The sequence below is a fragment of the Podarcis cretensis genome (assembly GCF_951804945.1).
Source record: "Podarcis cretensis genome assembly, chromosome: 6".
NCBI lineage: Eukaryota > Metazoa > Chordata > Lepidosauria > Squamata > Lacertidae > Podarcis > Podarcis cretensis.
In genome coordinates this window covers 36,654,824-36,682,181 of record NC_137175.1, presented here as the reverse complement: position 1 = coordinate 36,682,181, position 27,358 = coordinate 36,654,824, and the positions used below count along the sequence as shown (strand labels likewise).

The following is a 27,358-nucleotide window of genomic DNA, read 5'->3' as shown; positions in this document are numbered from 1 at the left end:
TTTGTATTATTTCCCTCCACAAGCACTTGTTTTATGTAGGCAAGCTCCAGAGCCAGGGATATAGTTTCTTACCACCCACAAACACATCTGGGGCCAGATGTGTTTCACTTTCAACATGTCACATCGAAGATGGATGGGACAATACTTGAGTAGGCATGGAAGATGTCAAGGCCTACCCTGAACCTGGGGTGCAGGACCTAATCTACTGTAGTTTTCATGAGAGAAATATCCCATTTATCCAAACCAGCAATAGCATTTTAACATAGCAAGAGGGCTCTCATTAATATAGAGCAATCTGCAGGAAGAATAATGGATGATTAATTTGTTTTAGATTGATTATCTTCGCCCTTTTAGTGATGCTTGGTTGATATATTAAGAGAGGGCTTGTTTGTTCTGTCCTTGCTCCGAACCAATTGGAGCAAGCACCCACTGCTTCTACAGCCCTCACCCACTACCCTGCTTCAGGAACGGAAAGTACACAGTGTATGACTGCTGACTAAACTACGATCCTTGACAGGGAGGCTTACAGCCTAAGGGTTGCCTCTACGGGGTTCAGTAAACCTTCTGGAAAGCAGAGTAAGTTGTAAGCCCTGCAGCTCTGATGACACCTGAACTTTCCCCTTGAGCGACAACCTTATGACTGTGTAAACTGACTACAGAAAGAGGCCGTGCTGCTCCCAGCTTTAGGAGATAGATTTCCTGCTTGTGGAAATAATGGCAATTCAGTTATGTATATAGAATGTAAATACAGTTCAGCCATAATTATATAGTATGTAAACAGAACACCAACAAATCAGCCCATGCTGTGTTTAAGGCTGATAACACCACCATGACTTCTGTGCTGTTGCTTTAAGACGGCACTACCAACCTGGCTGCCATGGGTGCCTTTAGGGGTTTCGAGGGGTGCCCTTGGGCAAGAGCCCCAGACTCTGATCTTTCACATTTGTTTTCAAAGTAAGTCACTTTGGGGTGTTGGGGGGGGGGTTAGTACCTCTGGTAGGAGACATGTGCTTTTTCTAGGGTAGTTTGTCCACCTTTGGTCCCCACCCTGCACTCAGCTCTCACTTGTGGCTCCTACAAGCTGTCAGTGTGTGACAGCGGCCACACCTGTGAAGCAGCTTCAACTGGCCAGCTAAAGCAAGTGAGGGTAGCTGATGGGTCAATGAGTTAGGGACTTCCCCTGCATGTGAAGATAGGTTCCAGTATATTGAGCGCATGAGACCAATAGCAGGTGCAATGGTCAATAAGCCAGTTTCTGCATGTGCTGTAGAGGGAAAGTGAGGGGCAGATGACGCTCATCAACTTGGGAAGGTAGCCAACTAGAAGAAGGAAAGCTCTGATCCTAAAACCCAGCTGCCTTGCAGCTATACACATTTGTGAGAAAGGCTTTGGGAGTAAACCCCGAGGAAAAATCCATACCCACTGCCTTGCACAACATATTCTGGAGAAGAAATGGCTAAGGAATAAACCTTATACAAATCCAGAGTGTGGTTCCTAAGATGGCATTGGATGGTGTCTTGTATGCCTCCCTCCATCAACTCCTTCAATCAAGCTGGTGCCTAATGTATTGCTGTGCTTTCCTTTGAATCACATCAGCAAGGCTGAGGGGTGGGTGGGTCTTGTCGTCGGGGCAGCCCAGGTCCCTCATACACGCTGCCCAGGCTTGCACCCCAGAGAGGTTACTTTGGCTCTGCTAATGCACCAAAAACAATGCAGGATGCAACAGTCAAGAAGTCACTGCTCTCTGCAGCCACAGAAGACACTTGGTTCTCCAGTGGTTTGACTTCAACCCCAGAGGCGCATGCCATTGTCTCTTCAAACAGATGGATGCATGCCAGCAAAAAAGTAAGTCATTAGCTTTCCTAGAAAGACAGTTATGGGGCAAAATGTGCAAGTACCTTCTAAGCAATTTATGTGAAGTGAGAGTGGTATGCCTACCTTGTGTACTGTATTTTTTACTGGCATTGAGACAGAAACAGCATTCATGTGTGTTATGTCCATAATCAGGACCAGCAAGACATAGCTGACTTCCCATGGTATACATAAGCTTATCCGAGGTGATTCTCTCTCTAATCTTGTGTTACAGTATGGCAGACATTTTCCTGTTATTCTATTCCCTGTCCAAGGCAGCCATTTTGCAACCAGGACCCCCAGCACTCTCAAAGTTCAAAATATTCCCACTAATCCAAAAAGGTTGGTGACTTCTGTTTTAAGAGACAATCTCTCTGCCTCCCTCTATTGCATGCTCAAAACTCTGTTCAAAAGCATGCTGCTGATATATACTTATATTAACATTAAAAATGGATTATAGTGTTAACTATTGCTGTGATATCATAGAATCATAGAGTTGGAAGGGACATCTAGTCCAACCGCCTGCAATGCAGAAGATATTCTTGCATGTTCTGTTGTAGACAGGGAAAATGGGGCCTGAAACGGTGGCATCTCGAAAGGTAATGCTTACAAAATGGATGAGAATCATTGGTCTATGGGAACTATAGGATACACACTCCAATCGACACATTTATGGATATATGCCTTTTAAGTTACTTGTCCTTCAATGACTGTAACCTGAGCGGCCGTAACTACCAAGTCTGCTAGTCTGAACCCCTTTGTTGTACTTTTTGTGCAACAAGCACTGGTACACCTCCACTAGTTCCAAAGAACTGAAGCCCTGATGGCCTATTTGAGTGCTTGCTTGCACTAGTGCTAGCTCACAGGCTACTGTTAGAACAGCTATTTGCTCTATGGCTTCTTTGGGGTGTGCAAGATTTGATCCCGCTCACAAGCTGCTCTTGCAACTGTTTTTTTTAAACAAATAAACAAAAAATAAAATGCATCATTTGCATTTCCAGAAAATCGTCCCCAAGCCAACATATAATTTAATAATAATAAACACAGAACAAATTAACAATATACTGAAGGAACAGGTGCTCTAAGGCAGGAAAGCATATTAAGCTTGTTGACATGGGAGCTTAGTGACTATTTGTCCTGTGGCTTTCCTGCAGCTCCCTCTAGACCTAATTTTCCCAAGACATAGAGCTTTGGATAAGCGGCTTTCTCATCCTTCATTTTCTCTGGGGTCAGTTGGGTCTCATTTGCCTAAAACCTCGCAACACCTTCGCAAAAAGCAGTTCGGATGCAGAAGGAGCCCCTGACTCAGCAGAGCTCAAATCTTCTGGCAAATCTAAATAAAGGGTCCCTGGGCTCAAGGCGGACATGCAAGAATGCCAATCCCCTTCTCATGGCCATCACATGAATGCGCTCAGCAGAGTTCCTGTCTTGGAAGGGGATTGAAGTGCATTATGGTAATGATTAAGCTGCTTTACCCTTTTTCTTTTCTTTTTTAAATGCCTGCCTGTGTGTGTCAGGGGATTGGGGGAAGATCACAAGGACAGGCCTCTTCCATGCCAGAAAGAGGAGTGAGGGGGAAAGCGATGCCATCTTCAAACCAAGTGTTTGCAGTCAACAGAATGCAGAAAGAAGTTCTTGCAGCAGCAGTTGCTGCTGCTGCAAAACCAACAGGACAGGCTAGCAAGACGTTGGCGTCAAGAATCAGATGCCGGGGTGGAGATAACAGGCAGTTGTGGTTACAGCCGCTCTAGTAATGTTGGCGTGCTATCGTGTTAAGTGAGAAGCAGTTCAAGCACATGTTACAGGGAGAGCTACAATTTCAATACACGGTAAGGCAGGCCGAGCTATGTGTGCTTCATGACCCAGCAAGAGGAGGAGGAGGATGCTCCCATTGCTAAAGTGGTCAGGTTTTTAAAAGAATTGTAGAGTTGGAAGGGAGCAATCCCCTGCTTTGCTGCAGGAAAGCAAATTAAGACAACAGTGAAATTTAAAAAACACATCCCACCCAATGTATATGTCATGAAAGACAAAGATTTAGGGTGTTTCCAACACCACATTCAGCAACTGGACCCCAGTAATTGGATTCTCAAGGAAGGAAGCTTCAAGCAGCATGAACTCACAGGCTGCTCAGCTGCTTGCTTAGTCTCCATGCAAAAAAGGAAGGGGGGAAGGGGCCCAAAATCTATTGTAAGCTACTTGCAGCAATGTGAAGATACTCCATGCATCTAAAGCTTAACCACAGGGCAAGCTGGTACAAGCCAATGGCTCACTTCAGAGAGCAGAACATGTTCAAATCACTGTTATGCAGCTGTAGATGCTCAAAGTCTATGGATGCTAACAAGATATAAGGCAGTGTTGCTATGCCACAAGCAAGACACAGCCAGGGCCTTGCAGAGCCAGGCAGAGGCCCGGGCCAGGTAGATAATGTGCCCCCCCTTTTTTTTACCCTGGGGATAACTGAAGTCTTATAAATAAGTATATAAATAATTTTCACAAAAGTTATGTTGACAAATAATTTTATTTCAAGGCTTGAACCGCCACCTTTGCGCCTCCACGTTCGCCCCAGTGCATTCCCTGTGATTGTGAATATGCTGACCGAGGCCCCCTTTGGAATCGGAGGCCCGGGCCAAGTGGCCCATATGGCCCCCCCTGTCTGGACACAGCATAAACTGCTCTACATTTTGCAGCAACTGAAAGTCAGGAGGGACCTTTGATCTCTAACAGTGTTAGAGGTCTGTGTGCGTTAAGAAAAATTTATTACATGAGGAATTCAACGTGCTGCTTTTCACTGATAGAGTCTTAAATGGTTCAGGACTACAATACTTCAAGGATCGCCCCTCCCTATATGAACTAATGTGGACTTTGTGAACACCATCTGAGGACCCTTTGCACGTGCCTCCCCCATGATAAGTGCAGAAGGTGGCAACATTTGTGGAATGCTCTTCCCAGGTAGGCTCACCTGGACCTTCATGACATATCTTTAGGCGCCAGGTGAAAAATTATCTCTTCAACCAGATTAACATTCTATGGCCTTTTAAATCTGACTATGCAAATGGGTTTGTTTTGCTTTTGTTTCATTCTGCATTTTGTGTTTCAGTTTTGTATTTTTATGCTGTGAGCAGCCCCGTGATCTTCAGATGAAGGGTGGTATACAAATTCAATAATATATTGTAAGCTTTTTATTTGCAACTGGTATGACAGTCCACGGCAGAAAATGGATCTCTGCCTGAGATAACTTTGACCTAGGAGCAGATGAGTGGGAGAAGAGGGTTCTCTACAGTCACAAAAGGGTGATGCACATGAGAGTCAGTGGGAAAACATGCTCTTGCTTGTACTCAGATAAGGCTAAATAATGTGCCCAGGCTAAAGTGTGCCCTGGCCATCAGCTGAAGTTCCATGCCACTTTGTGCCTTAGCTCTATATTTAGATAGGAAGCTATTTTAACGATGCAACATTTCTCGAATTCCTAGAAATAAAAGGCAATGAAAATAAGACTTTCTGCAGTAGACCAAAGTTTAAAGGTAAAGATACCCCTGCCCGTATGGGCCAGTCTTGACAGACTCTGGGGTTGTGCGCCCATCTCACTTAAGAGGCCAGGGGCCAGCGCTGTCCGGAGACACTTCCGCGTCACGTGGCCAGCGCGACATCGCTGCTCTGGCGAGCCAGAGCCGCACACGGAAACGCCGTTTACCTTCCCGCTGGTAAGCGGTCCCTATTTATCTACTTGCACCCGGAGGTGCTTTCGAACTGCTAGGTTGGCAGGCGCTGGGACCGAGCAGCGGGAGCGCACCCCGCCGCAGGGATTCGAACCGCTGACCTTTCGATCGGCAAGCCCTAGGCGCTGAGGCTTTAACCCACAGCGCCACCTGCATCCCGACCAAAGTTTAGCACAGCGGAAATCATCAGCCTTAATGTAGGCTGGTTTGAAAACTTAGCTACATGTGTCAAGAAAGGGTCCTGTTCTGTTCTGTTCTGTGGTTATGTCACAGATTGGGGTGTGTGGTTTCCATTAATCTGTTACATCTTTAAGTTTGAAAATCCTCTCCACAAGACCACTATAGAAAGGGCTGGATGGGCTGATCACTACTTTCTGTTCAGTCCCAGCAAAGATATCTTTACCCGCTAGACTACACTGACCAGACCAGGATCAATCTAATTTGGAAGCAAAGAAAGACAACTGGAGAAACTGCATGCTCATACTTAAGCCCCCAAACCAGTTTCATGCCAGCCAGGGATTTGTTTGCTTTTTCTAAGTTCCAGCCAAGCAGAGGAAATAGCTGATGTTGTTTCCATCAGGGTGGAAGAAAAATAAATCATTGGTTGCCTACGGGGTCTTGACCTAGTGATGGCTGCACCAATCTTTCATTAAGATGCCATTCCCTAGCCACACAAGACAGCATGCAAAACTAAGTATTGGAACAAGTGAATTTGCTTTCTTAATCCAGTTTGTTCCAATAAAAGATCTGGGGATTTGTAGATATAAAGGGAGCATGTGTGCACTTGGCTGTTTGAAAATGCTATTTAAAAATAGGTGGGCTTCTGCAACTTGGCAGTAAGACCCCATCTTTTTTTTCCTGACTCACTTCCCTCCCCAAAGAGCTACAGGATTCACAGGTCAGTATCTTCGTTCTCCAAATTATAAAAAGCTTGTTCGTGTTCCAATATCAGACCACTGTAAATTGTTTTACAACATCAACATGTTTGTGTTTTAATCTGCTGGAAGCCACCCAGAGTGGTTTGGGCAGCCCAGTCAAATAGGCAGCATATAAATTTACCGATTCTTTCTTCCAAGTTGGTCTACAACCCAAATTCTACTGGTGCTCACTCACTCAGTACCCAGCCAACGCTCCTAAGTGCGGTGCAAATTTTTATCCAAGCAGTGGTGGGAGGATAAGGAATATTTAACCCTCATACCTCTTTCCGCCTGCTGTCATTGCCTTAAAAATTAATATAAAAATCCAGAGGGAGATTCAGTCACAGATCTCTTGTGCAACATGCAGGTGTGTGTTGTTCCAAAAACACTAGGAAAAAAGAAACTTGAAACCAGAAAATTCTCTATATTGCATAAGCCTTTCACCTAACCACCTTAAGATGGAACATTCATGACTGACATTCAGCACTCATAGTGGATACCGACCCAGAACTGGCCGAAAGAACAATCCTGAAAAAAAGAAAAAAGGTATTAGTTTCTCTACAAGCAGAGCATAAATATCCTAGGCAACTGAGAAAGATGAGGGGGGAAATGGATGAGGGATAGTGAACTGGCCTCAAGTTTAAGAATAGCCTAGAAATAAACGGGCCAGGCTGGTGAAGAGGAATGTTTATGATAGCTGCCTATGATGGAATTTGGTCAGGAGATGAACGAGAGTCATTTCACATTGCTATTAAAAGACATCCTTGACCTATGCAAGATTCACATTGGAATTCTTCCTTTTAGTAGAAACTTGCCCTAAAGGCATGAACACTTAATCCAGGATGCTCTGCTGTTCAGCTATCCTAGTACTAGTTGCAGAGAGCAAGCTCAGCACTCTCCTCTCTCTCCCTCCCTCCCTCCCCTCGAATATTTCCTTCTTTTTATTCTGGTGCTGCAGAATCGAGGAATGCCACAGAACAGTCCCTTGGCATCTCCACAGTGGCAACCTATATGGGAGAGGGGAAGGAAAGAAAATAGCCAGAATCTGGTCCTCACAGTGATCAACCAGATGCCCAAGGAAAGCCTGCAGAAGCAGGACCTAAGCACAATAGCACTCTCCCCATCTGTGATAGCCAGCAACGGGTATATAGAGGCCTGCTGCCCCCAATACTGGAGGGGCTAGCTCAGTTGGTAGAGCACGAGACTTCAAATCTCATGGTTGTTGGTTCGAGCCATAACCATATTTGCAAGGGGTTGGACTAGATGACCCTTGAGGTCCCTTCCAACTCTGCAATTCTAGTACACGGTAATGATGACTAGTAGCCATTGATAGTCTTATCCTTCATTAATTTGCCTAGCTTCCTTTTACATATTTTTTGGGGATGGCTGGGAAGCAGCCACATTGAAAACGATTTAACAGAACAAGCTGCAAGTAAATCCTTTTCATTGGTTTCATTTGTGCAGTTGCAGCAGCTATAGAAGGAAGCTTGGCGGTATCTCTTTCCCAACCTCCTTGCCTTTGTAAGCAGTAAAGCTATTAAACAAAATTACGGGGAGATTTGTGACCGCTAGATGCTCTGGTTTCCTTTTTAAGACAATTGCTTGAGCTATCTAGTTTACTCTGAGGCACTTATGTTTGGAGCCAAGGCAGCAAACAAGTTGGGATTTAATTTTTATTTTTAACACTCCTGTACACGACCTGGTAGAATGGAGCAGTTTCTTCTTCTCTCCTGCATGCCCACAACCTAGAATTCTATTTTATAAAATCTGATAGATTTATCTGTCCAGTATTTGAAATTTTTTAAAACATATTTTCCCACTTGCTTATTGCTGTTTGATTTTTGAGGTTGGATCTTCTCCCCGCCTTTTTTTCTTTTGCTTAACAATGGACTGTTATCAGCACTTCTTAGCTTTGTACCAGTTAGACTATCACTCAGTGGCGAGGCTGTAACCACAGGAATGTGACAAGAAGCAAACCTGTCGCTCAAGAATGGAGATACAAGCATTGCACATTGCTAAATACTAGCAGTACACAAAGGCCCCATATCTGTCTTACTTGTGTTACTTCTAAATCTACAGGTTACAGAGAAGGCAAAATAAGGACTGGTCTTAATCAGAATAACTTTTTCTGAATGCTATAAAAAGAAAACATTTCATATATCAATTTCTGTTAGTCAAACGATTTGCTTGTTTCAAAATTAGCAGTGCATACAATGTAATGGTTCAGATGTCAAGACAGAAAAGGTAGTTTGTTTGGCAATAGAGAGGCTGTTGGCTTTTGAATGTTACATTACTCCCTTTCTATGTTTCAGGCTAGATCTGCAGAACTGGATTCCTGCCCAGCAACCTGGCCTACAGAAGCAAAAGAGGACAGATGTACTCAGTTACTAACCTTCCCAGGCGCAACCTATCACAGACATCAAGATAAAGGTGTGCTATTTCCACACCTTGAGCTGCTCACTTCAGTACATTTGTTAGCTGAATCTTATCTGTTGGAACAGTCTGTCATTAGAGCCAATACAGAAGTGTTTGGCTTTGAAGACTCATCTGCCTATTACCAGTATATATATATATATGTGTGTGTGTGTGTGTGTGTGTATGTATTTACATATTCCCCAAGCAGGATCCCAGGTCCTAAAAGGAATCCACAAGAGGATTGCCAGTACAATCATACCTTGGGTTGAAGTAGCTTCGGGATGAATATTTTCAGGTTGCGCTCCGTGCCGACCCGGAAGTAATGGAGCGGGTTACTTCCGGGTTTCGCTGCTCGCGCATGTGCAGAAATGGCAAATCGCAACCCGCAGACACGAGTTGCATTCGCTTCAGGATGCAAACGGAGCTCCGGAACGGATCCCGTTCGCATCCTAAAGTTCCCACCCACAGAGAATGCTGCCCATTGCAGCTCTGCATGAGTAGCTGCTCCAGGAATGCCTCCTTCCAGTCATGAAGCCTGCCTAGAACAGAAATTTGTGTTCCTAGGGTGCAGATTCCACTGAAAGTTTAAGGATGTGTCTTTAAAAGGGGTGTGGGGAGAGTTATTAGGAGCTTGTGAAACTGATCCAATATGTAATTAACCAGGTAAAATTCAAGTCAGGGGGGGTGTGCTCAAAGCTGGGAGTTTTTTTAGTCCCCAGTTAGGCAACATTATTGACTTCAGCTACCTCTTGCAAGTTTAAAACTGCATTTATTAAATGCATTTATTAACAAGCAGGTAGCCACAATGAAAGATTTCTATGCAGTTATATCCAAGACTCTCCCAGTGCCTTAAGTTGTGGTATGATGAGTGAATAGTGCCATCAAGTGATCCAAGGAGGATCCAAGCACAAGAGCACTCGCCTCTGCCTGTGGGTTCCAGCAAGTGGTATTCACAAGCATGACTGCCTCCACCTGTGGCAGAAGGGGTATTCCATGTCACTGAAGGTACCTGGGCTTCTAGTGACAAAGATGGAGACAGGAGCATTGCCAAGCTACATATCTGATGCCTCCCCATTCAGAAAAGTTGACTGCCTTATCTTCAGCACCCGGAACCACTCATCTAGATGTCCTCTATATTGGCAGGATTCACCTGTTCTATATACCCTGAAGAACACAGGATCAGGCTTTGTATGTACAATGTGCTTTACAATAATCTTTGCCGATCCTTATATAAGTTTTGCAGTCCAGACCATTCTTAACCCAGTATTACTAAAACGGGTATTGGTTTGTTCAGGATTGGCAAAATGAATCAATTGCTAAGCTTCACTCCAAATCGTTGCTTAGCTCAAAAACCAGTGTTCCCCACTGGTCTATGTTTGCTCTCACAAAGCCGGCCTGGTGCTTTGGTGTTGAATGGCTATATAATTACCTCCAGGATCAGAGGCCTCTTAATAGCATGCATTGGAGAACAACAGGAAGTAGCTTGTTTTCTGCTCGAGGGCTTCCCATAGGCTGTTGTGGGAAAGAGGATGCCTATGGTGTGACCCAGCAGGATTCTTTATGTTCCTAAAGAGCTTCACCTACAAAGTAGACATCCACCTCCACCCTTGCTAAATTAAAATACAGTTTCATGAATGAAGAGTGGAAGCCATTCTAAATGCCAAAAGAAACAGTAGCAACACAAATTAGCTGGGGATGCCAGCGTGTTCCTTACACTAAAATAGATAATTCATTTTATCTTTTCATTTTATTACAGGCATTTTTACCCCTCTCTCCAGTCATGTTCCCAGGATGGCTATAGTTGCAATGGTTTGTAGCCGCTGGTGCATGTATGTGAGTGCAACAGACATCCACTCGTGCACCAGGACTTCCACTTCATAATGCTACCCCCTCCTTCAGCTCAGTGCATGCTCTCACTAAGAATCTGCTGCAGAGTGTTGGAAGACCCTCTGGAGCAGATTTGGGGGTATGTGCACACCTGCAGGAGAAGAGGAGGAGGAGGAGGGGAAATCATTGCATGAAAGTCCAGTAAACGTAATAATTGAGAACAAATACATTTATACTGCTGTAGTCATGACTCCTTGTACTAAAAAACATTGATCACACCTGAAATTTTTCATTGTTAGTTTATTGCAATGTGAACCAGTTATTATGAATTCTTGACACATGGAACTTCTGAACATATAACTTGGTTTTATGTCACAGCTCAATACAGTACAATAAAATCTGTTTATACAAAATACTCTATTGGCTTTATAAACAAACATATTCTAAAGTATGAAAATACCCTGACCTGTTCCTTTTTGTACAATTTTAGAGCAGAATGCAAGTACAAAAAAAAAAATTAAAAATCCAAAACCTAAGCAAACAAGACAACAGAAAAGTATTTCACAGTGCATTGTGTAATACTGGCAAGAGAGTTCCAGAAACTTTTTTAAAAAAACAAAAAACCCAACAAGGTTACTTGTCAGAATCTACATATTTGGGGTGAACAAATGAAAAACACAAAATCAATTTGTTCAGCTTTATTTGCATAAACCAAAAGTGTGGGCCAGTTATTAGAACTACTATTTGCGTAACATTCTAAGAAAGCAGACTTGAGTTTCCACAAAATGGTAAGAATTCTCACTTCAGTATGAGCTTTGACAAGGCAAGAGTTTCACAGAGAAGTAATTTACCTTCGATTAAAAAAAATGTAGGATACACAGTGAAGGAGAATCAAAGGTTTAAAACTTGTTAATCAATTTCCTACCCTTTAATGAAAAACGCTGGCATTAGTAAGTGGAGGGAAACTAATAGAAATGGGGTGCCTATTCTATGCCCCCCCCAGATGCTATTGGACAACAACTCCCATTATCCCTCACCATTCACCATGCTGGGAGATACCGAAGGGAGCTGGAGTCCATCAACATCTGGGGAGCCACTGATTAGCCACCCCTGCCAGAGCATTGTGTTATATTTAGCCTCTAAGAATGTGTATCGCATGGACTTTTTGTGGGGACTGACAAATTATTGCTAAGTGTTACTAATCACAATTCATTTCACCACTCATATTAGCAAACTTTCTGGTGCTGAAAGCTTGTAGTTGCATATTTTCCTACAATCTGCCTACCTGTCAAAGGACAAACTCATGACATCACATATTACACGTTACAGGGATAGTTGCTGTTATTAACTCTTCACAAAACAAGCCACACAAATGTGTGCTATTCACCCCAAAGGATCTGAAGGGTCCTCCTTGTTACAACTTGAGGCCAATCACAAGATAAAAGCTCTAAGTACAAAGTCTGTAGCTGTAAGTGGAAATGTGGGAAGGAGAAACTGATGTGCCACACAGCAAACCTGCTTTTAGGTCGCACAAAGCAGTCCCTGCAGAGGAACCTCCTGTGCTTATGGCTTATTACGAAACTGCTAAATCAAAGGCACAGGAAGTTCCTGTGCAGATGATCATCAAAATACACTACCCTAGAAGGGAAAAACCCAACAGAATTTCAATTTATCTGGCCAAAAATTTGAGAACACTAAGAACACCCATTAATACTTAAAACACCAGCTGTTTGGAATGGAACACTATTTTGCAGGAAAACAAGAAGCAACCACTGCACAAATTCACAGAATCACAGAATTGTAGAGCCGGAATTTGGTTCATATTAAGCTGGGTTCAGATTCCCAGAACACGCTTAAAAATCTATTTCTTTTCCATATCCTAAAAAGACAAATGCAGTACCACAACATTATGAACCTTATACATTGAGGCTAGAACAAGACATTAGAATATTTGCGTCTCCCACCAAAAACAAAGAGCATCTTCTCTTCCTCCCTAATAGTACAAAACATACAACAAGGTCATTATGCTAAGGGCTTCCTGGCCATTGCGAGCAGCAACCAATGAAACTGAGTAGTGTGGGACTAACAAGGAGCCCAATGGCACATGCAATGCATTTTGTATTACTAGACATTACCAGAGGAGACACTGTTGTTTTCAGTGTTCCCCACATATCTTTCTGGCCTAAACATCAAGCAAGGTGCTAATGTTCACTTCGGCAGTCACACACTGAAACACACACTGTTCACACACACAAGCATCAGGTACATTCCAAGAAAATTGTGCTTCTGTTACTTATACTCCTCTACAGGTTTTCACAAGACTGGGTGACTCACAACAGCATGTCTTAGACTGAAATTCTATATATACGCTAATCTGTAAGTGAGTCCCATGTGGGCTCAGTTATTGGAACTTAACTTTACAACCCACAGAGATCATTTGCCTCTATCTTCTAACTAGATGACTCACAAGATATATGTCAATATACTTGTGCACTTTGGAATGTGGCTATGAAAAATCGTTGAAAGTAGCATGAAAAACTACCAGCATTTGATGGGTGAATGAGATGATGTAAGTTTATTTGAAAAAGTAAATGTCTTACAGGATTATTTATTAACTTTTAGTAGGATTTATAACTAGCAAGAGGCTCTGCTATCCTCCCAAGTGTGGTTTTCACTCCCACTAATAAAAATGAATAAATATATACAAAGGATTCTCCCATCTTTTACCAAATTGCAGCTGAGCAGCTACATCTCATTTCAAATTCTTAGCCCATTTGAAGTAAGTTGCCACATCAGAAAGCACAAGGAACTGAGAAAAAGTAATGCCTCTGTTCAGCTTTTCCACCAATCTATCCTTAGATTAGAAAGAAGTATCTACCCAACAGTTTAACTAGTGCTGAGACACTGTTCTCTGAGCATTAATCTCCACAAAATGGGGTACCAGATTTCATCGCCACCCAGTCAGATCACTACTTACAAGAGGAACATGAGAATGAAAATGAATCCCTTTGGAAGTGGTGGGGTTAGTAAGCAAGCAGCTGTGCTTAGGGTGACACCCTTAGTCTTTCCTATTCCAAAGCTAGCTCAGACACTGAATGAGTCAAACGGGTATAGAAAAACTGTATAAATGAGGGTTCTCTCAATGCACAAGGCATGTGCAAAGTAACCAGCTCAACTACTTGCACAGATACCCGTTTCATTTTGAAATGTTTTCTCAAGGCAGACATTCTAGGCTGATGACAACCAGTAAGTAAAGTAATGGTGACTAGAAAGTAGGCTTGACTCCATAATAAGTCAAGTGAAAGACAGTGGAAATGTCTCTTTGCATATTTTATTCAAATGGCAAGAATTCACATTTAACCAAGAAGGGACTTTAACAAAACAACTCACAACAATGAGAAAAGTTTTCAAAAACTGTTAGAAACACAATCAAACTGGCATGTACCTGGAATCTAGAAACAGCAGGACTGCAATAATATTGATTAAACCTCCACCAACCTTTTCATCACCTATGCTCCAAAGCTATTTGTACTTCTACCAAGTCTGGCCGTAACAGAATTTAGAAGCATGTGAAGTAGTGTTTATTTAACACCCAACCTTGAAACCTACTGCATAAAAAGTAGTCAAGATATCCTTTACAGATATAGCCTAAGCAGACTACAAAATTCTAAGTGGAACAGTTTGTAGAACTAAGGTAAGGCTTTTCCAGCAGAACAGCCTAAATGTGGAAGCTCTAAGGCACATATTAGTACATTCACATTACTGTTAAAAAAGCCAGAGTATAAAAATTTCCCTCCCTCCCCACCCAATACCCAATAAAAAGATGGCACTGCCCATTGAGCTCTGCTACTGTCAAATGCTGATAAAAAGACAATTTGCAGCTTTTTTAAAAAATCACCTGATTTATAAACGTCTCCCCACTGTTCACTACCAACAGTGCTCCCCGCACCCAAGCACAACATATCATATTGATAATCTTTCATCATGCCCTCCTGGATTTAAGATACCAGTCTCTCTCACATGTGGCTATCCTCCTCTTTCACACTATCTTCTGTGCTTTTCTGAGGCAGACTGGCCACATCATTACTGGGTTCTTTTTGTTTTTCAGCCTCATCAATGTTGGTTTCTTCTTCTTTCGCTTCAGCCCTCTGCTTGTCCTCAGCCTTCTGCTCTTTTGCCAGCATCCGGTAATTGATGCCCATTCCAATAAACAGGAAGATCCCAGAGACAATCAAGATGATGCCACACGCCCAGTAGGTGTATTTGTAGTCACCATACATATCATTGAGTTTACCTAATAGGACAAGAAGGGGGGGGGGAGTACATTAAAAGATCATTAGCATTTTACTTCATGGCTAGACAAGAAAGTCTCTGCCTTAAAACCAAGGAGTGTGGGAACATCCTCCTCTCCCTTTTTAGGTTATTTCCTACACAGGTAAAAAAATCCATATGTTTTAAGCTGGATTTGCAAAGTGCCAGAAGCAACATAATTCTGACTCTGGAGGAGAAGGAAATCTTTTTCAGAATGAAGGCCCTATTCGCATCTGGACCACCTTCTGCGTACAACTTGCCTTTGTTGATGAGACCAGATACAAAAGTGGGCAAGGCAACAAATGCAAATGTTATCTTCGTAGCATAGGCTAGTTTCACCACACACCCCTCTATCGAGGCAACTATGAGGACACATTCCAGCCAGGCAAAAACACTCAAGGAGGGTATGGAGTAGGGCTGCAGAGGGGTATTGCCTGGGGAGAGTTCAGCAGGCCAGATAAAGAGGTTTGGAGGGCAGCAACTGGCCCCCAGAACTAACTGACTAACCTTCTTGCCCCCTTCTCTCTCACCAAAAGACAAATGCATCCCCATACACAGCCTTCTGCAAGAGAAATACAGAAAATACTCTTACCTAGGAGAGGGGGTCCCAAAAGAACAGGGCAGCATTCCACAATAGTCACCAAACCAACAGCACTGGAGAACCGCTGCGCTCCAACTAGATCCATCAGTGTTTCAAACAAGACAGAGCTGAGCCAGCCAAAGGCAAATCCGAAAAACCCCGCATAGATGCAAAAGCCGGCATAGGTGGTGGATATAGGGGCCAAAAGGTGGCACACTCCATTATAAACTACAGACACAGCAAAGAAGTACTGGATCCTGGGCCTCACCCACTTGGTGTTTGCTACCAAGCCCATGGATGGCCTGGCAACCATATCTACAAAGGCTAGAATGGAGAGCAAAAAGGCAGCAGATTCTTTAGAGAAATGCATACTCTTCCCATAATTACTGAGAAAGACTAATGGAGTAAAGAGTCCAAAAAACATGACCACGTTGCCAAACAGGTAGAGCAAGAAGCCACGGTGTGTGAAGAGAGACAAATCCAAAAACTTGTTAACAGTCCCCAGAACTGTGCTTTTCTGCTTTTTAGACTTCCCAGCAATAAGGTCTGCGCTGACATCTCCTGCACCATCTTCTTTTGCCCCTGCTTTGCCAGCCTCCTGCAACACTTCCTTAACTTCTTTCTTTGGCGGCTCCGGCTTGGGACCTATCGGTCTCATCAGAGACCCAGCAACACAACAGTTCAGCAAGAGGCCCCCGAGGATTAAGAAGCTTCCTCTCCATCCAAAAATGCTATAAAAATACTGGTTCAGGGGAGCCAGTGTAGACAAGAACACAGGACTGCCTGCCATAGCCAGTCCATTAGCCAACGGGCGCTTCTTGTAGAAGTACTTGCCAATCATGGTCAGGGCTGGGTTTAAATTAAATGCAAGTCCAAGGCCTGGGAACAGAAAAAAAGTTGAATTAAGGGTATGAGAATGGTAGCTCTGCAAATCCACTGCTTTAAAGAACATATTTACTGAAGTAGGTTGAGTGAGAGAAACTGGGTCTATGTACTCTTATTAGCTGTTTTGGGCTACTAAGAAGGTGGGGGTGTGATTTTCTGACTCAGCTTCTACACTATTGACGTATGTATGAAACAGAGATTGAAAGGATTTAAGGTATAGGCGATTGAGGTTATTAAACAAAAACAAAAAACAAGCACACACTGAAAGAGCCAAGACACTAAATAGTGTAGGGATAGACTGTGAGTTAGGGGTTCGTACCTGACAAGTGCCCCATTTGTTTCCCAGAGGGGCACCTGCAAGGTAAGAAGCTGTGCTGTGCTTTGCAGTCAAACTCCAAGGTTGGAAGAAGTGGTTATTATATGCTGCATCTTCCATGCGGAGCTTCAAAATGAGACGTCAACACAGAAGTCTCTGTGGTGACACCTGGTTTCCCTAAGAGGGGTAACTGCTGGGTCAAGGGCAATGCACCCTCCTTCCCTTTCGGCCCAGTGCCTCTCTTCAAAGCACAGTGGACTCTGGGCACCCTCTTGCTTCCTGCCGAGAGAGGTGCATACAAAGAAGCCATGCAACTCTCTCCTGGACCGCTCTGTATCTTTCAGCAAGCTTATTTAATTTTGAGCTATTTATATCACACCTTTCAGGGCACTTAAGGCAGACAACAATTAAAAACTATAAATTTAAACAGTCTTAAATATTACATTATAAAAAGAGCAGATTAAAAATGAAAGTATTAGAACCACAGAAAACCCAAAGGAGGACTGAAAAACACAACAGCCAAAAAGCCTGAGCAAATAAAAAGATCTTCACTTGAAACAAAAGGGAAACAAAAAATGACATAGGTTTAGCGTTTCTAAAAGCCTGGGCAATTACTTGTTATAACCCTTTCAGTTCAGTTTCATAGGCTACACTAGTTTCTTTGCATCCTTCTCAGTTCTGGAATCATCACTTCAAAGAAAGAGCAGCGTTCCATGGAAGTAGTAGATGTTTTGCAGCCATGCCACTCACCTCCTACAACCCCAACACAAAAGTAAAGCTCTTCCACTGTGTTACAGAAAGAAGCAGCAATCAAGCCACACCCTGAAAGGCAGCCGCCTGCCATCATGACTGGCCGGCTGCCATACTTGTTCACCAGGATACTGCTGATGGGACCTAGGAGAAAATCAAAAGGACAATAGTTATCTAGATGTGAAAAAGGGTTTTACATTTTTGTTCATTTCCTACACTTTGGAACAGGTGCCTGCCAAGCAAAGCATGAACTTTTGAAGGCTGTGGATATTATACATGAATCACCATGTTAAAGATTAGCTTGCTTGTCCTAGGCTGATCGATATTTGGATCGAAGAACTGCAACTGGAGCTCTGCTTGTGGAAACACCATGAGAAGCTGTTCCTACAAGTTGGGTGACTTTTGTAAATGCGCCCCCCCCCCGTGTGTGTGTGTGTGTGTGTGTGTGCGCGCGTAGAAATTCCAACCTCCTCCTTCCACTCTATGTACCTTTCAAGGAAGAGAAAGGCAATCATTATCACATCTCATGACCCAGGGGGCAGTGAAGGAGGTGGTTAGATGATCCAAGGGTGTCAGGAGTAGACCATTGCACCCACATGCTGATGACCCATGGGTTAGGGGTGTGTACAGTGGTACCTCTGGTTACGAACATAATTTGTTCCAGAGGTCCATTCTTAACCTGAAACAGTTCTTAACCTGAGGTACCACTTTAGCTAATGCTGCCACACCGCAAGCATGCAAATTCTGTTCTCATCCTGAGGTAAAGTTCTTAACCCAAGGTACTACTTCCAGGTTAGTGGAGTCTGTAACCCAAAGTGTTTGTAACCCGAGGTACCACTGTATTATGGGCATGTCCACACAGCTGAACACTCTACTTTAGAACTGGTTGAATTAGCATTTCATGAACAACTTACAAAATGAAGAATTTTCGGTAGCAGAATTGGCATACATAAAAACAATTTGCTACAAGCTGATACAGGCTAATACAGGTGACAGCAGGATTTTTCCTATGACAACCACACACTGAAGTGGTTGTGAGGGTAGGCAGTCTGTAGTAAACTCGGGTTTTTTTACCAAATATGTAAATGTATGATTCAGCTCCAAAGCAACTCCTTGAGTGGTAAAAAGTAGTTTGACAATTGGCATAACAGATGAATTGAACAGTTTCAACCAGATATAAAACAGTGATAACAAAAGAGAGGGCATTTTAGTATTACTTGTGTATCAAATTCCAAGCTAGCCAGTAGCTGAAATCACAGCTGAAATCCTCTCTAGTCAATATCTTTTATGTATATACTATATTCTTTTAATTACCAACCAAAAGGTATGTCTGATAAAGATACACGGCAGTATTTAAAGTACTTTCTTAAATCCAAAGCAAACAGTGACTAAGGACTGATAATAAAGCCCATTTAAATAAACCAAAATTCATTAACAGATAAAAAGGTACTCAGCCCCATGGTGACCTTGGATAACTAAATAGAAGTTTGCTGGCCTTGATAACAGCATCCTAGTTTTTTTAAAAAACAAACAAACAACCAAGGCATTCAGAAATCCCAACAAGTTCCAGCTGGGTCACATCTTGTCCCATTTGGTACTGTTCCAATTGTTTTTAGATAAGTACACAAAGTACAGCAGTCTCCTTTCTGTGTGTCAGTTATTATTTTCCTAATAAAGCTTTTTTAAAAAAATCATGGTAAAGTGATTGGTGCATTTTACAGCTGTGTAGCCAATTCATAAGAAATCTCAAGAATTCAATATGGGGCTCCCAAATTCCAGGCCTGAATACATATGAAGTTGCCCTGTCCAGCCAACCAAAATCCAAGGTCTCAGGCATAGTTCTATGCAGTGCTCCCCCCACCCTAGAAGGGTGGGAGAAGCTTGAAAAGCTACAGTTTGATATTCCTGGGGAGGGTCCAAGTGGATTAGAATGAGCCCCATCTGGTCCCCAGGAGGTCTTAAGAGTCAGCTGGGAAGGAAGTTGTAGGTAGAGTTATCGATTCTGAGGAGGAACCAAGAAGATTGCCAATCCAAAGATGACTCTCACCTTCAGTGCTAAAGTCGTACCTGCTCTACTCTTCACAAGCTTGTTGGATCTTAGTTTGCTTAACCATGCATACAATCTACTGTGCCCTTTAACCAAAATCATACTGATTTTGGCAGAAAGACAATATGGGACTCTTCATATGGACAGAATATGTTCTGTCACTGAAACCATGGTACTTTGCCCATCATTTTCTTTTTACGTGGCAAATGCTACCCAAATAAATCGCTGAAATTTTCTCCCTTGAAATATTGCCTGTAACAGGGGTGGGTAGACATTGTTTCCCTCAAGTACGTTCTATCAAGGGGCCCGCATGCAAAGAATGACCAAGAACGGATGGAGCTAGAAACAAAAGTGTTATGGATTAACTAATCTGAAAGGAGATTGCTTCAATTTTCACTGTAGCTACCCTTGGATGAGAATGTCCAATCCTATGGAGGTCTACTCAGAACTTAAGACCTGCTGGGTTTGACAGTATCACTCAAATAATTAGGTAAGAGGATTTTTTAGTACAACAAACCAAAATAACTACTGTTCTGGAAAACAAATGAAATTAATTCCTGTCAGACTTAAATGTGCCACACACACAAACACACATATACACAGAGAGTGCAAATAAGTACAAAAGGTAATATAAAACAACCCCCCATTTATTTTCATCAAATAAAATAACATCCTTTCAACTTCTACTGAAACTACATAAAAGTGGATCACTGTTAAAAGCCAGGAAAACTGAGAGGGCATGCAAGAAGGAAGAAATTCTGATCAGATGGAGGAACAGGGCAGCTTTAGGAGGTGTCAGAAGGAGCATAAAATTAGGTTGGAGCCACAGGTGGCCCCCAGACCACAGTTCACCCACTTGTTTTATATAGGAATGACACTAGGCATGCAGCATTCAGCAGCTACTACTTTTGTGCAACAGTCTTTTCTTATATCATTGCAACATCCAGATGCTTCAGCAGCTGCAGAACACCTACACAAAGCACACAATAGCTTCAGAGTGTCACATGGATATTAAAACACTAAAGTTCTGTGTTTGTTAAGAGGACACTACTGAATTGTACCATGTTATAAAAGGGAGAATTGGCAGAATTCAAGTCCAGTTGACAGAGTGAGCACACAGCCAAATTACATTTCACTTCATGGAGTAAAATCTCATCTATCAATGGAGCGGCTTATGTAAAGTTTTGCAGAACATGAACTTTGACATGTGGTTATATGAAACTCCTAAACAGCAGAGCTTCCACCAAGTTTTTAGTCACTACCTTGAAAAAGAACACTGTCCTTTTCTGGACAAATATGCAATTTTAATAAAAAAAGATTCATTTTACTAGAAAATGGTTCAAAGGACAACAGTGCAAACAAGCATATAGACTAAGTAAGCCACATGCTTAGCAAGGTCAGCCACAAATAAGCAAAAAAAAATAATTTTTTTTTTTTTTAATTCACGGCACTTATAGCCAAGTGAGACCAGAAAATATTGCTCTTTGGAGCCTGGATATTTTGGAAGTATACCAACAGCTAATGAAATAATTATGTCCCATCTTAGAAACAAACATCTCATTTTCTCTTATTATTCCAAACAAAGGAAAAGCCAATCTTCACCCGCCCACAACTTACATGCATTTAACTTGTGTGCATTCAGCTTTATGCACAATAACAACAACAATAAAAATTAAAAGCAGGAGGAAAGGGGACAGGCATCCAAGGGGAAAAAAAGACTTTGGCAATCAGAGGCTAAACTAGAGGGTTGGCAAAACTGACCCCTGCTGGGGGCACAGAAATCACCTGAGAAATCTGTGTGTGCTACTTTTCTGTGCCTTAGTTCCCCTCATGTTTACACAGCACACCTTCCCTCCCTTACAGGGAAGTGTTTGTTTAGCACCTCCTGAGGGAAGAAGCTGCAAGGGATTCCCATTTTCCATCCTCCTCCATTTGCTGTTTGGGCTCTGTTTGCCCTCCCTCAAGCCAACTCATGTGCTGGGCAGGAGCAGCCCCGAAAGAACTTGGGAAGGCTGGCCAGGGAGCTCCAGGCTAAGCCCAGAAGACCCTGGGCGCGTCTCCCCTCTTCATCTCCAGCCCATGAAGAGAGAAGAGAAAGGGCTGGAGGAGCACCGATTAGAAATAGGGTGTTTAGAAAACGGATTATCTAAACCTTTAAAGCAAATAATCACAGACGTCTCCGTGCTTGTTGTAACACTGAAGCAGGGAAGTCTGCTGGTTGGCTCACCAGCTGAATAAGGACAAAGCAGAGACTGTTCCCTTCCAAGGAAAAGTCTCATGCAACAACGTCACTTGCTTTCTGAGGCAAAATGCAAAACAGAAGTCTGGCCCACCAACACTGTAGCAGCATTAAAGCCACAAATACCCAGCTCTGCTTTGCTTCCAAAGGAGGAATTTATGCCATGTCATCCCAAAAGGGAAACATCAGGTTAGAAAGTGAAGAGAATCGGAATTCAGTACACATAGACGTGTTTTGTGTGTGTGTGTGTGTGTGTGTGTGTGTTCAGTATGTCCTGTTTTACAAACTGTCATAGTGCTTTTTTTTACTTGAGTAATATATAATGGGGACACGGGTGGCGCTGAGGGTTAAACCACAGAGCCTAGGACTTGCTGATCAGAAGGTCGGCAGTTCAAATCACCGCAGTGGGGTGAGCTCCCATTGCTCGGTCCCTGCTCCTGCCAACCTAGCAGTTCAAAAGCACGTCAAAGTGCAAGTAGATAAATAGGTCCCGCTCCGGCGTGAAGGTAAACGGCGTTTCCGTGTGCTGCTGCTCTGGTTCGCCAGAAAAGGCTTAGTCATGTAGGCCACATGACCCGGAAGCTGTACGCCGGCTCCCTCAGCCAATTAAGCGAGATGAGCACCACAACCCCAGAGTCGGCCACAACTGGACCTAATAGTCAGGGGTCCCTTTATCTTTTACCTTTATGTTAGCTTCACCATTACTTGAAGGTATCTCGTTTTGAAATGAACTACCGTATTTTTCGCACCATAGGATGCACCGGCCCATAGGATGCACCAAGTTTTTTGGGGGGGAAATAAAGAGGGGAAAAATTATTCCCCCCCCCCAGGCGCTTGTGGGGCTGGCAGCGGAGAGAAGCGCTCTTCTCCCCGCTGCCTGCCTGCAGACCAGGTCCGGGGACAGCGGGAAGACGCGCTGCGCCTCCCAGCTGTCCCCGGAGCTTGCGGGGCTGGCAGCAGGGAGAAGCGCTCTTCTCCCCGCTGCCCACCTGCAGACCAGGTCCGGGGACAGCGGGACGACACGCTGCGCCTCCCCGCTGTCCCTGGAGCTTGCGGGGCTGGCGGCGGGGAGAAGCACGCGTCTCCCCGCCGTCAGCCTCCAAACCACATTGGGAGACAGCGGGATGGCGGCATTCCGCCTCCCCGCTGTCCCCCGACCTTCTGGGGCTGGCGCTGCGGCTCTCCTGAAGCCTGGAGAGCGAGACGGGTCGGTGCGCACCGACCCCTCTTGCTCTCCAGGCTTCAGCGAAAGCCTGCATTCGCCCCATAGGACGCACACACATTTCCCCTTCATTTTTGGAGGGGGAAAAGTGCGTCCTATAGGGCGAAAAATACGGTAAGTTTAAGCCCTGATCCCCAATTAAGACAACTCAGAAAGTCCAATTATGAGAAAGCAAAAGCTTCCAGACTTCTCACAGCCATGCAGAACAGGGGAAGGGGAGTCATGGGGCAGACTAGGCTTGCTCAAATAGCACTCCTTCCATTTAGTACATGGGTAGGCAAAACTAAGGCCCAGAGGCCAGATCCGGCCCAATCGCCTTCTAAATCCGGCCTGCGGACAGTCCAGGAATCACGTGTTTTTACATGAGTAAAATGCATCTCTGGGTTATTTGTAGGGCATAGGAATTCATTCATTATTATTTTTTCAAAATATAGTCCGGCCCCCCACAAGGTCTGAGGGACAGTGGACCGGCCCCTGCTGAAAAAGTTTGCTGACCCCTGATTTAGCATCTCATCCAAATGCAGCCAATAGGTTGATTTTTATCAGTGGTTTTAGGGTTTTTAAAGAGATGTTTGCTTAAGTATCAGTAGCAAATGGGATATATATATATTTGTTTTCTATCTGCCCTGGGAAAATCTCCTGACTCAGCATAGCCTGGGCCCCTTTTTCCATGGCATGCATCAGTTTTGCTACAATTGCCATGGCTGAGATTCCTATTCGGCAGTAGCTTGGGATGGGGGTGTCTCTACCTTCTCCAATTACAGGACAATATCCAGGGTCTGGCAACATACTGCACCAAGACTGCCAAAACTCAGTCTTGTAAGTTAGTAAAGGGTACAGTTTACATAACATTCTGTTTGCACTGTCTGGAGTTTCGTTGGATACAGAGAAATGAGTTGGCATGGATGAGTGAGAGGACTACTGAGAATATGAGCGTTGAGAAAGAACACGAGAGTGAGGGGGGCAAGATACAGAGTACTATTCACTAACCAGGACCACTTCCCTGCACAAGAAGGGGGGGGGGGAGAGATTGTTTTAAAAAAGAAAACTGGACACTGCACTCCATAATTGCCCCAAGCCTTTCAGATCCTGTGTTTCAGATGCTTATGACAAAAGAATGGGATCTTTGTCCTGTAGCTTGAAAGCAGACTGGAAATAATTCAGTTCAAATAAAATTTAAATCAGATGTATCTTCTCTATACACAGACCATTCTAATGAAAGACCTCCAGCCACAGCCATTCAAATGCTGATGAACAGGTAATTCTGGTTCAAATGCCATTTTCCCAATCAAATATAATTTGTTGAATCAGGAAAAAAAAACCCCAGCCAGCTAATTTCAGCACTCCCTCCTCCTGCCTTCATGTGCCCAGCATCATAGAATACACCTTGAGAGTTTTAAGCAAGAGGGTTTTTGTTTTGTTTTTGCAATCTTCATAGCAGGAAACTTGTGGTTTTAAGTGCACCTTACACAATAGGAAGTCGGGGAAATGCTTGACCTCACTGGTCACTCCCAATCAACAAATCCTACTTTGTTGGAACTAGGCATGTGAAGTTTAAACCAGGCCACCATTGCCTTAATGTTAGTATATAATTCATGTGCTTTCATGCAAGGTTTATACACCTTGCATGGTAGCACATAATTTATACGCTAACATTAAGGCAATGGTAGCCTGGTTCAGATTTCTCTTGCATAAAAGTGTATAAAAAAATTTCACACACTCACATTCTTCATTTCTCAGATTTATTTGTCAAGATCCTGCTTTATCAGGTCAAAAACTCTGAAAATAGTTAACCATGGATCACACATGTTGCACAGTGCAGATGCCAGTAAGAAACATCAATGGCTTCTAACGAGAGATGAGCATTTATACTAAACTATTTGGAAAGTGTAGAGTTATACCTCGTGTTGCATTCTGCTCTAGTTACGGACTTTCAGCTTACGAATGCAGCAAACGCGGAAGTGTTTACTTCCGGGTTCGCCGCCCGCGCATGCGCAGAAGCGCTCGATCGCGCCGTGCACATGCACAGAAGAGGCGCTCTAGTTGTGGACTTTTCAAGGTGCGAATGGCACCCCAAAACGGATTAAGTCCTCAACTAGAGGTACCACTGTACTATTTTTTTATCTTTTCCCCTCCTCACCAAATTAGAAGTCCCATCCTGCTGCTCTGTTTCCTCTTTCTATTAACAAAGCAGATTTTGTTTTATAGTTACAATTTTCAGAGAAAATGATTGATTAAATACTACCTGTAATCCACCCTCATTATGGAAAGCAGCAAGGGAGGAAAGATTTCTTATCCTTGTACCTTAACCCCCACTTTGGGGCCTTACAGGTCATTCTAACAGAAGAAAGTGAGAAAATTCACAGCACACCTTTCAGTTCCACTTGCAAGAAGCCAGGGTGGAAGCAATAACTCAGCCAAAGCTTCTACCCTGGGCAGGTTTTCTTACTACTGTATTTATTTAGCAGCATTTCAAGACTACTTAATATTTTTTTTAATCCCTGAACAGTCTAAAAAAACCTAAAAGCAACTAAAATAATATAATAAAAACAGTAGAATCATGGAGTTGGAAGAGACCCGAGGGCCATCTTGTCCAACTGCAGTGAATAAATCTCAACCCACAGTACCCCATCCAATTTTAAACCATACCAGACCCTGCTTATCTTTGCAAATGGGCAACCAGTTTAATTTTATTATTACTAGGATGTAATAAAAAACAGGAAAACACAGGAATTCTGAAATAACAAGATCTGATATACATATAGTCAATGCTTTATTTGCTCCTACAATGTATCTTCCTGTGACTTGCAGTGCTGAGCATCTACTGTCTTTCCTTAACCAGGCTAACTCAGAAAAGCAGTGCACTTGCCTCTGCCAGGAGAAACCCAAGGAAAATATGTCCCTATTGATTCTCCTCAACTTCTCCTTGGATTTCAATACCATTGACCATGGTATTCTTCTGGAGCATCTGTCCAAGTTGGGGGGTGGCGGCACTGCTTTGCAGTAGTTCTGGTCCTGTGTGAATGGTCATTTTCAGAGGTTTATGCTTAGGCAGTGCTCTTTGGCTCCATGCAGCTTTCAATGTGGGGTTCCTCTGGGTTCCATTTTATCCCATATGCTTTTTAAAATCTATATGACACCACTGAGTCATCTGGAGCTTTGGAGTGTGTTGCCAGCAAGTAGCTGGTTGGTGTCACACAGCTCTACTTCTCCTTTACGTCTGCGGGTGATGTTGTAGACCAATGTCTTGCCTCGGTAAAGGATGAGAGCCAAAGAACTAAAGCTCTATCCAAATAAGAGGGAGGGACTGTTAGCGGCATGGTCCCCTAGACCTAATAGCTTGAAGGTTGCCTGTTCTTGATGGGGTTTCATTCCCTCTGAAGGCGTGAGCAAGTAGCTTGAGGGTACTGATGGATCCTTTGCTATCGCTTGACGCTCAGATGGCCTGGTGGCATGGAATGCCTTTCATTAGCTTCAACCCTATCTGGACAGAGAGAGCCTAACTCCGGTTGTCTATGCTCTGGTAACCTCTAGGTTAGATTACTGCAATGTGCTATATGTGCGCTGCCTCTGCAGATGGTTCGGAAAATTCAGCCGGTACAGAATTCAGCAGCCAGGCTGCTGACCAGGGCAAGATGGTTTGAGAATATTACACTGATCCTGGCCCAACTGCACTGGCTGCCACTTAGTTTCTGGGCCCAACTCAAAGCGCTGGTTTTGACCTATAAAGCCTTAAATGGTTCAGGACTGCAGTGTGTCAGGGAGTATCTCTTCCTATATGAACTGACCCGGACCCTGCAGTCATCATCTAAGGCCCATCTTCGTGTGCCTCCTCCACAAGAGGTACCAGAGGGTGGCAACATGACAACAGTTGTGGAATGCTCCCCTGGGAAGCTCACCTGGTGTCTTCATTAGTATCTTTAGGCACCATGCGAAAACATTTCTTTATAACCAGGCCGCCTTGGGCTGATAGAGCATTCTATGGTTTTTAAAAATGTATGGGGGGGGGCTATTGGTTTGGGGTTTTTTTTTGTTTTATTATGCATTTTGTGTTCTCGTTTTGTATTTTTATGTTGTGAACCACCCTGTGATTTTTGGACGGAGGGTAAAATACAAATTTAATAACGAATAAGAATAATTAGCTAACTTGGAGCAGCCTCCTTACAAATGATGTCAGAGAGGCACACCAGAAAGACTGCCAGGTCAGAAATAGTACCCTGGAAATATTTTATTTTCAGCTTTGTAAAGGAGGAAGAAAAGTTAGCTTTGGAGTTGGGTTTTC

General features: G+C 43.4%; 1 protein-coding gene across 2 annotated transcripts in view; it reads right to left on the bottom strand.

The window, feature by feature from the left end:
* Positions 1-11,008: 11,008 nt before the first annotated feature.
* The window catches only part of SLC16A1 (solute carrier family 16 member 1), a 42,677-nt gene continuing 26,327 nt past the window's right edge, over positions 11,009-27,358 (bottom strand). For both annotated transcript variants that reach the window (XM_079979528.1, XM_079979529.1), the window contains exons 3-5: positions 17,569-17,712; positions 15,630-16,496; positions 11,009-15,020 (exon numbers count right to left, since the gene is read on the bottom strand). In XM_079979528.1, coding sequence (XP_079835654.1) covers positions 14,743-15,020; positions 15,630-16,496; positions 17,569-17,712 — 1,289 coding nt within the window. In that variant the 3' untranslated portion in view covers positions 11,009-14,742. The remainder of the gene's footprint in view (positions 15,021-15,629; positions 16,497-17,568; positions 17,713-27,358) is intronic.